The following is a 10,510-nucleotide window of genomic DNA, read 5'->3' as shown; positions in this document are numbered from 1 at the left end:
ACCCACCTCCCTTGCTGATTCACCCTTAGCAGTGCAGGGAAACCTGACAACTTAACAGAGTACCTTTACAATGAGCATCACTCCTCCTTCCTCCACTCTCCTCTGGGAGTTCTATTATCAGGCTACAAGCAGAACTGAAATAACATCTCTGAGTCAACTTCATGAAGCACATTCAAAATGATATGGTGAGTGGCAACAAAGATGTGGACTTTATTTAGGCACAGCTACATTTCCCAACAAGTAAGAAAGTGGTTTAAAAATCACAACTTCCCCAGGCAACTGGTTCCTATGTACTTCTGACAGGAAGGTGGGAAGTAGGGTGGGGATATGGGTTATAGCATTAAGGCCCAAGAAGCTCACTAGTGAGGAGGAGCTAGGCAGGAAGAACAGAGAGGAAGAGAGGCCTTGGAGAAAGAAAAAGAGGGAAGGGACAGGTCCTTGAGAAAGGTGGAGGAAGAAAAGGAAGAGGAGGAGGAGGAGGAAGGGAAAGAGGCCTTGGGGGATGATGAGGCAGCTTAGGATGAAGCTGGCCTCAGATCATGTGCAAAGTTGACCATGCCAGATATCCTGGCTTGGTTCAACTGGGCCTGCTCCAGAGGAAGAAGTTGCAGCGGGAGGAAGGGTCAGTGGGAGGACCCTGGGGCCTAGCACACATGTAGAAGTGGCGGCCCAGGTTGGGTCCTGGCTTTTTCACAGTTCGCATTACACACGGCTCCCTGTGGCCCCCACAGAGGGGCGTGGGTAAGGGCCCTCTCAGCAGAGACTTCCAGAACAAGGTCCGTACTTCCTTTTTATCCTTGGCCTCTGAAACCTTGGTGTGCCCCTCCACCACACTGGCCATCGCTTCCTCTTCTGAGGTCTCTGGGGTCACGAGGGTGCCCAGGCTAGGAAGATCCAAGTTAGAAGTGGTTTGGGGATGGCTGGAGGATGGCTGGAAATAGCTCATCAGTTTTTTTTGGCCTCTACTGGAGCCAGTCTGACTTGGCCGAGGCCTGGTTGATCGCACACGGGCTTTATTTTGGCGCAACTGTACCTGTGTTTGATTCCTGAGCTGCAGTGCAGACTGCTTGAACACAGGATCTTGTTCAAGACGAACTAGGAAGCGAAGAATCTTGAGCTGGGTGCCTGCAAACTCGGGGAGGAAGCGGGTACATAGAGGTGGACACTGTTTTGCTGGCACAGGGGACACGTTCAAGACTGCGCCAACAGGGCAATGGTCAGAGCCCATCACCTCAGGCAGCAGAAAGGAGGACTGAAAGGTATCCATAACCAGGGCCCTGTCCCCCAGCACATAGTCAATCCGGGAGCCATAGTTCAGATGGCGGGCACCAGTGACTGTCGACCAGCAGGTGAAGGCCCCTTTCTGCTTTGGCTGGAAGTAGCGGTAGCTATCAATGAAAGGTCCCATATGGGAACCAGCCTGGCACCTCAGGTTACTGAGCAAGCCATCCATCCACTTGCGCCCTGGGTCCTCTTCAAAGCATTCCTGGGAAGGGGGAGGGGAACAAAGAAAGAAGAACTAAATGCCTAGAACTGGAGGGGACTTAAACTAACTGCTTCATTTTACAGACAAAAAAATGTGGTTACTCCAAAGAAGACTGCTCAAAGTCACACAGTCTGGAACTGGCTGAGCTAGGATTCACTTTCCATCCTTACTGATTTAAAAGCCCATTGTTGTTTTTCCCTCTGCATCAGGCTCTATCTACCTTGCACTGGGCCATAAATCCCAAATCTGAAAGCTCATTATTTGCTTAATCAAGGCAATTCTCAGAACTGCTCACCAAGAGAATGGAAAGTAAGTTAAAATTAGTTACTGCTAGGAAATATGGTTGAAGTTAGGAGTTCAGAAGACTGTTGCCTTTTTATTTAAACACTCTGGTACTACTTTGGTTTATCTTGTATGTGTCAAAGACCTCACTGACCAACTTTCCCCCATCCTGAGCTGAGGGGCTCCAAGGATTCATGTCTGAATACTTCCTTTGGCTCTGATCCCTAAGGCATCATCCATCCAATTCACACATCCAATTCACTCACCCACTCATTCAATGCAACACATTCAAAGAGACACTGATTACACACCAGGCACAATACTAGGAACAAAGTGGGACTCTGAGCTTGCACTGGGGACCAACGAGGCTTCCTTTAAGGAAGTGATCTTGAGCTGAGAAGTGAAGGTGGAGCAGGAATTACCCAGGCAGAGGGTGTTATAAAATGAGAGAATAACTTCTATGATGGGCCTATGGAGGGAGGGGGCAGCCTACCCAAAAGACTTGAAGGGCAACCAGACTGTCAGCCAGAATACTAGCAGAAGATGACTACCAAAGTCCACGCAAGTAAGAGATGATGGTCACTTGGTCACTCAGACTAGGGTGCTGCCAGAGCAAACAAAATGAAATTAAGAGATAATTTACAGCTAGAATCAACAGGACTCACTGACGAAATGAGTGGGGAAAGAGGGGGTAGAGAAGGACAATTCTAACACAATTCCCAGGCTTCTGGCTGGAGCAAACAAGGGGATGATGGTGTCATTTAGGGAGATGAGACTAGAAGAGCCAGTCTTTTTTATTTTTGCTTTTTAGGGCCGCACCTGCGGCATATAGAGGTTCCCGGGCTAGAGGTCAAATTGGAGTACAGCTGCTAGCCTACGCAACAGTCACAGCAACACAGGATTTGTTGTGCACGTCTGCAACCTACAGCTCATGGCAACGCTGGATCCCCGACCCACTGAGCAAGGTCAGGGATCAAACCCGCATCCTCATGGATACTAGTCAAATTCGTTTCTGCTGAGCCATGACGGGAACTCCAGAAGAGCCAGTCTTGTGGGAAGTGGACATATCCTGCTATTTTCAAGACTGTGTCATGTCATGTTCACTTTTTCTGGAAAAAGAGAATGTAGGCAGTACACTTAAGAGATCTAGGATAGTTCTGAATTAAGAAGAGATGGCATAAAGGTATATGACACTATCACAGGAAGCAGCAAGAAAAGGCTGAGTAAACTCCAGATGAGGAATAAGGTATGGAGGACTGAAGGGTTGCACTCTGCGTATACACTCCGTTCCCCACCACACCACACCACCACCACCAGTCTCTCATTATCTTATTTCCGTTCATTTTCCCAGCTGGGAGCCACATCTCTGTTCAAATTGCCCTTCTGCAAACTAATCAAGGAATCTTCCTACAGCCTCTTCTTTGAGCCAAACCTAGTGCTGAATTGGATGATACCATCATAAATTACTGATCCCTATCCTTGTGAGGCAAGGTGAAAACTGACTTGTAGATTCTAGAGCAGGGGTTCTCAATCCTAAATATACAATAAAATCAGCCTAAGAGCTTTTAAAACATATTGCTAACCTAGCCCCACACCCAAGAGATTCTGATTTAATTGATGTATGGTTGCACCAAAGTATTGATAATTTTCAAAATGCTTTGTTCTAATAGTGATGTCAGGAGTTGAGAACCTTTGGCCCAGAGGGACTCAGAGATGAGTGGATCACTTAAGAAAGAAGATGGAAGGAAGGGGATGCCCACCAATTCAGAGTACAATGAGAAAAGTCAAAATGAGAGTAACTTTTGCAATGAGCAGAGAGAAGACAACCTGGTTGGAGTGGAAGGAGTGTGTAGAGGTACTGAGGATGGAAATGGAGAGTGGGTACAGACAAGAAAGAGCCTTGAATGCCAGGTCTGGGTGTTTTCTCTCCATCACAAAGGGATATAACAGGGATATACTGAAGATTTGTGAGTGGGAAACATAGTGTAACAGGGATATACTGAAGATTTGTGAGTGGGAAACATAGTGTATTAGGGAAATGATCAAGGCAATGTAGACCTCAAGGCCCCTGAAATCTGACTGGGACTCTAACCCCATCTCTTGCCACTCAACCTCCTTCCCATGTCACCCTCTAACAAAAATGGGAGTTGCAGGTCCCCATACACACCAGGCAAATTCTCACCTTGCAGCCGCTGCTCATCATGCTACAATGCTTTGCTCCCCAACCCTACCCCAAAGCTCTGTTCTATTCATCTTTTATGATTCAGCCAATTTTAAGATTATCTCCCCTGGTGTCCATGCTAGCCCATGAATTCCATTTCTGGGCTCTCCGAAACTCCTGGGCTGCCATCTTTGTCTCAGTCCTGAAGACATCATTCTATAATTGGCTCCACAGCTCACCACCATACTCAGAGCTCTGAGGAGCAAGAGCCAGAGCTAATGGGTAACTGAGTCCCCAGGACAATCCTCAGTGCTTTGAGAATAGAATTTCAAACCAAGCTCTGCTTTTCCATGAAGGAAGCTTGCCTCTGGGCCAAAACCCCAGCATTGGTTGGCTAGATGAAAAGAACCATAGTAAGAGATCAAAGGTCTAGAGGGAGCTTTACCAGGTTGACTGCATCCCAGTGGTCAATGGGGCGGTGGGCTGTATTCAGGTCACCCAGAATGATAACATGGCTGAAAAATATAAAATAAATGTCAAGAAAGGGAAGCAGTAGCCCTGGCCCATCTATTTTCTCCTGGGCCCAAGAGCTCAGATAGGCTCCCTGCGACACTGAGGCAAAGGTGGGAGCCAACAGAAAGTCACAGTAGCCTACCTCTCCAATCTCATTATAACTTTGATGCGTTTTACACATGACCAACCCAATTCTGACCTCTCAAGGTTACACTGCTCCATGTTTGACATGATTGTCTTACTGATCTCTACCTAATGGCATCTTTCTGGTCCTTCAAAGATGAGCTCAGGTACCACTCCCTCCAGGAAGCATCCCTCAATTACCTTAACCCACCCCAACCTTCCTGTCTCTCCCTCGGACAAGACTTTTCATCTGTTCCCAGGTACTTTACCTTCCTCATCTCATTTCACCCTTAAAACTATTCTGTGAGGTAAGGATTCATACAGCTATTTCATAAAAGGGCAAACAGAGGCAGGACTAGCCTTTGGGCTCACAGTGAGTATAAGGAGGAGCCAGGATAGGTGCTCAAAGCTATCTGAGTACAAAACCCATATTTGTGTCACTTAACCAGGTCTTCACAGCTTTTAGAGAGCAGGGCCTATTAAGGTGGGCATGTTGATGTCTACAACTAGGCTGTGAATTCAAAAGATAAAGATCCCATATCCCTCTCAGTGGAGCTTGACACAGGGCTGAGTGCCCAGAAAAATACTCAAGGAAGCCTGCTGCCCAGGCTTGCAGTACCTGCCAGCTGCCAGGAGGGCTTCTGCTCGGATCTGCAGCAAGTGATAGAAGCGCATCTTAAAGGTGAGCCGCTCAGGCTTTCCAGGGTCCGCATGGGGGCAGTACACGTTGATTACAGTCAAGGACTTCTCATCCCCATCTTGTGTGCTGGGGAGAAGAGATACAGCTCCCTCAAAAGGGGTCATTTTCGCCACCTTCCCTATCCCTACACTATGTGGCTTCCACTTAATGGTTGTCTGTGGCATGGACGTGAAGGAAAGGGATAGAAAGACTTAAGCTGGCATACACAGGACTTGGGGGCTGACTACAGATGAGACAGGGAAAGGGGCATCTGGGATGATACCCAGGTAAACCAAGTGATGGTGCTGCCATTTACAAAAATAGGACATCCAGAAGGAGCAACCTGAGGCAGTAGTTCAGCATTGGCTAACTTGTTTTTGAGGTACCTATGGTACTTAAGAGAGCTAAATCTCCTGGCTAGTTCCTTTACTGTAGAATTCAAGGTTTAGAGAAGAACATGATTTGTCCAGGGTCACATAGTAGGTAGCCTAGCCAGGACTAAAGTCCAAGAAAGGCAAATTTGGGAAGTTTTCCATGGTTAATGCATGTTTACTTATAAGGCAAGCCTTAAAATCACTACATTCACAGAATTGAACCAGCAATGCTCAGTAATAGGGAGATGTGGGCTATTACCAGGAGATATGGGCTATTACTGGGAGATGTGGGCTATTACCGGATCTTGTGTTGTGTGAGGAGGGCCCGGCCCTCACTATCCAGAGCCCGAAGCTCTTCCTGGGTGAACTCATCCATGTTTCCGTAGCAATTCACGTCCCCATTCAGAGTGGCAAGTAGGCCACTCAGGCCTTCTTCAGCAGCCACTGGGGTAGCACTGTCCTTACAAAAGGTGGCTACACCTGGAGACAGAAAGGATACTCTAAACCAGCCTGGCAGCCAATAGCCTGTTGCCCCTACACATGTCACCTTACTCATCTTCCTCAAGTGTGGCCCTATTGATGACTCTCCCAACTCAAAGGCCATGGATGCCTGGGGCAACTTTTCTGAAACCCTGGAGTCTCAGTTCCTTCATCTAGAAAAGCCATAGATTAATAACAGCTAATATTCTAAGTGTTTTACATGGTATGTGCTCAGAAAATGTTAGCTATTGTTATTACCACATGTATTGATTGGATTAATCCTTGTAATAGCCCTAAGAAGTAGGCATTATGCCTATTTTCCAGCTGAGGAGCTTGAGGCATAAAGAGGTTAAATAGCTTGCCAGAGGGTACATAACTAGGAAGTGAGCTAGGATTCGACCCAGGCAATCTGGCTCCAGAGCTCATACAATTAACCATCACAATTAACATAGCTAATACAAATAACCATGTGCTTCTGAGGTCCTGTATTTTACATATATATATATAAATTATTCTATATGTAATTTGATGTGGCTTTAGCTCTGTGGACTAAAAGCCTATGTTTCTTATTACCTTCTCATCGAATACTGAAAACTCTTTCCCACCTGCCCCCAGCACTAATTTAAAGTCCCCAGAAAGCCCCACTTACCAGAATAACCACTACGGTTGCGGCTGAAACTAAAATAGGAGTTATAGCCCTCAATGATAGCCAGGGGCTCTGTCAGCACATCCCCTGGAAAAAAAGATGTAAGATTATAAAATTATGTCCAAGATAAAACTAGGACCCAGGACACACAAAGGCCTGGAATTACAGCTGTAGGCTAGTTCCTCATATCCATCATAGACAGGGTGGGGGAGAAAATGAAGTATCTATGATTAGAGGAAGAGCTAAAAAAGTGAGGAATAGAGAGAGAACTGATATCAGAATTACAAGAAGGGGGAAGACTAAGGGAGGTGAAGAATTTGGTGGGAAGAGGCAAGGTGACCAGATTACCAGAGGGAGCTGAGAGTGGGAAATGGACATACGGGAAAGAGAACTGGGAATCTGAGCTGGGGATAGGAGATAGGAGAGGGAATTTGAGGATATGAACTGAGAATGGAGGGGAAAGTAAGTAGAGGGTCTACAAGGGGGGTGGTGAGAGAGGGAAGGAATCAGGGATTGAGCTGTGGGGGGGGAGAGAATTAGAGGATCTAAGCTTGGAATGGAACATGATGTAGGAATGATGAGAAGCTCTCAGCTGGGGAGAGGTGGGGTAAAGATAAGTTGAACTGGGGATCTGAGATGGAAGTTTAAAAACGAGGAAATTAGGGAATCTAAGCTGGGAGCAAAGATGTGGTGGGAATTAAAAAATATGAGCTGGGGGCAGAACTGGGGAATGGGGGATCTGACTTCGGAGTGAGAAAAGGAAAGTGTGCAGGGGGAGGAAATTTGAGGGACTGAGCTGGAGCAGGAGAACGGGTGTGAATTAGAGGATCTGAAAGAAGATGGAGATTGCAAGGGGGAGACGGTTAAGGTTTTCATGAAGCCAGGAGGTGATGTGAAAATTACGAGAAAAAGAGTGAGAAACAGGAGGGGACTGGAATTCTAAACTGGCTCCAAAGGGAGTACTTTAAGTTGAGAGAAATGGGAAGGTGAAATGAGATACACCAAGGTCAAAATTTAGCTTAAAAGGGAAAGTATGGTAAGGGTCCTGAATTCTTGGGCGCTCACTGGTCACTTTGGTCTCCTGAAGACAGACGATGTCGGCATCCAGCTTGTCCAAAATGCGCCCCACGGCCCTGGCAGTACAGTTGCTAGGCTCTTCGTACCCCGCTCCTTGCAGGTGACTCCGGATCCCATTGATGTTCCAGCTCACCACTCGCAACATGGTGACAGCGAATTGCAAGGCGGGTAAAGCCGCGCCCTGCGTAGGCTCGAGCTAGAGACTGAAGGACCCCAAGCCACTAGGGCTTGACCTTCCGCGCGCGTGCGCGCGCGCGTTTGCGCAGGCGTTCTCTTGCGTGCTGCGAAAGGGTCAGTCGCACGTGGGGCGGGGCTTCGAGCCCCTGAGTTTTCATTGGCGGGAGGAGCGGAAGCTGAAGAGGGCGACGCGGGCGCTTAGGGGGAGGGAGTGATGAATGAAAGTTGGGCTCCTGCTGCTTCCGAGAAATATGGGTCCACAAACCGGGGTCTGACTGCGTTTCTACTCTGCTCAGACGGCCCCTTCTTGGTGCTTTTGATTACTTATAAGCGGGATTTCACCACATTTAAAGCAGCGGAACCGCGCAGCGACCGAAGCCCCCCCCCCCCCCCGTGGTTTTACCGCTTCCTTCAGCGCGCAGAGGGCAGGGACGCGCTGGCGTTCTGGGAGTGGCTGACATAACCCCGGTAGTAACCTTGGGAGGGAAAAGGCGCGAAGGAAAATTTGCAGGCTGGAGGAGGGAGAAGTGCTTTTTTAAATTTGTTTTATTAAAGAATAGTTGATTTATAATGTGTTAGTTTAGGTGTACCGCAAAGAAATTCACATGCATATAATATATGTGTATATATTATTTTCCCTTAGGTTATTACCAGATATTGAGTACAGCTCCCTGGCTATACAATAGGTCCTTGGTGGTTTTGTTTTATATCTAGTAGTATATATATTTTAATCTCGAACTCTTAACTTATCCCTCTCTCCCCCTTTCCCCTTTGGTAACCATAAATTTATTTTCTGTGTCTGGTTCTATTTTCGTTTTAAATATAAGTTCATTTGTGTCATTTTTTTAGCATCCACATATAAGCAGTATCATATAGTATTAGTCTTTGTCTGGATTACTTCACTTAGTATGATAATCTTTAGGTTGATCCATGTTGCTGCAAGTGGCAATATTTCATTCTTTTTTATGTCTGAGTAATACTCTATTGTGTGTGTGTGTATATATATATGTATACACATATATATGTATATATCTTTCTTCATTCATCTGTCAATGGACATTTTATGATTTTTCTCTCAGGATATATGCCCAGAAGTGGGATTGCAGAGTCATGTGTTAGCTCTATTTTTTTTATTTTTAAGGAACCTCTCTACTCTTCTCTATAGTGGCTGTAACAATTTACATTCCCACCAACAGTGTAGGGGGTTCCTTTTTTTCCACTCTGTCCAGAATTTATTATTTGTAGTCTTTTTAATGATGGCCATTCTGACTGGTGTGAGGTGATGCCTCATTGTAGTTTTGATTTGCATGTCTTAATAATTAGTGATGTTGAGCATCTTTTCATGTGCCTTTTGGCCCTCTATTTGTCTTTTTTGGCAAAATGTTTATTTAGATCTTCTGCCCATTTTTCAATTGGTTTATTTGTGTTTTTGATATTGAGCTCCATTATCTGTTTGTATATTTTGGAAGTTAAGCCCTTGTTGGTTGCATCATTTGCAAATATTTTCTCCCAGTCTGTAGGTTATCTTTTTGCTTTATTTATGGTTTCCTTTGCTGTGCAAAAGCTTATAAGTTTGATTAGGTCACATATGTTTATTTTTGCTTTTATTTCTTTTGCTTTTGGAGCTTGATCTAAGAAGATATTACTACCATTTATGTCCAAGAATATTTTGCCTATGTTCTCTTCTAGGAGTTTTATGGTGTCATTCTTATATTTAAGTCTTTAAGCCATTTTGAGTTTATTTTTGTGTGTGGTGTAAGGGAGTATTCTAACTTCATTGATTTACATGAGGCTGTCCAGCTTTCCCAGCACCACTTACTGAAGAGATTGTCTTTTTTTCCATCATATATTCTTGCCTCCTTTGGCAAAAATTAATTGACCATAGATGTAGGGGTATATTTTTGGGCTTTCTATTCTGTTCCATTGATCCATATATCTGTTTTTGTGCCAAAAGAATCTTTAAATGGTTAAAATGGAAAATTTTATGTTATGTTTATTTTAGCTTAAATAAAAAATTATAAAAAGAATGAGGGACCATCACCTCTTTCTGGTTCCAAAACATCACCCCAACTGCCCCAAAGGGAAGCACATACCCATTACCCATTAAGCAGTTAGTCCCTATGCCCTCCACCTCCAGTACCTGGGTGCATTCACTTTGCTTTCTCTCCCTGTGGATTTACCTATATTTGGTATTTCATATAAATGGAACCTTTGCAAAATGTATTAAAAACCACTGAATTGTTTACTTTAAAATTGTTAATTTAATGTGCAAATTTTACTTCAATTTTTTTAAAGGGGGAAGAATATTAAAATGTACTATGTGGAGTGATATGGAAGGATCACTAAATATATAGGGGAGGGCAGGCTGCAAAATAGCATTGAACCTTTTGAATAAACCATGGAGGAAAGGTAGTCTAGTGGAGTAAGGCTTAGGAGAGGGCCTGAGGCTTTATTGGGCTGGGGAAGTAGAATGGGGAGGCTGTATCAAGTCCATCCTGTAGCCATTATTTGT

At 45.1% G+C, this 10,510-nt stretch overlaps 1 protein-coding gene across 1 annotated transcript; it reads right to left on the bottom strand.

Annotated features, from left to right (window-relative positions):
* Window positions 1-181: 181 nt before the first annotated feature.
* APEX2 (apurinic/apyrimidinic endodeoxyribonuclease 2) lies at window positions 182-8,091 on the bottom strand. The gene is made up of 6 exons (XM_047764853.1): window positions 7,810-8,091; window positions 6,748-6,831; window positions 5,918-6,098; window positions 5,185-5,331; window positions 4,375-4,444; window positions 182-1,486 (listed from the first exon to the last, which is right to left on the bottom strand). Exons 1-6 carry the CDS (start codon window positions 7,964-7,966, stop codon window positions 578-580), a joined length of 1,548 nt encoding a protein of 515 aa, XP_047620809.1. The 5' UTR covers window positions 7,967-8,091; the 3' UTR covers window positions 182-577.
* Between the last annotated feature and the right edge of the window lie 2,419 nt (window positions 8,092-10,510).

Source organism: Phacochoerus africanus, chromosome X (genome assembly GCF_016906955.1).
Source record: "Phacochoerus africanus isolate WHEZ1 chromosome X, ROS_Pafr_v1, whole genome shotgun sequence".
NCBI lineage: Eukaryota > Metazoa > Chordata > Mammalia > Artiodactyla > Suidae > Phacochoerus > Phacochoerus africanus.
This window is presented reverse-complemented; position numbering and strand designations above follow the sequence as displayed.

Bases quoted from the DNA above. Each gene is read 5' to 3' on its own strand.
- APEX2 (XM_047764853.1), bottom strand. From the start codon at position 7,966: ATGTTGCGAGTGGTGAGCTGGAACATCAATGGGATCCGGAGTCACCTG. The intron at 5,332-5,917 runs GTAATAGCCCAC...TCTTCTCCCCAG, and splicing joins CTCACACAACACAAGATCCG to CACACAAGATGGGGATGAGA. The intron at 4,445-5,184 runs GTACTGCAAGCC...TATATTTTTCAG, and splicing joins GCCCTCCTGGCAGCTGGCAG to CCATGTTATCATTCTGGGTG.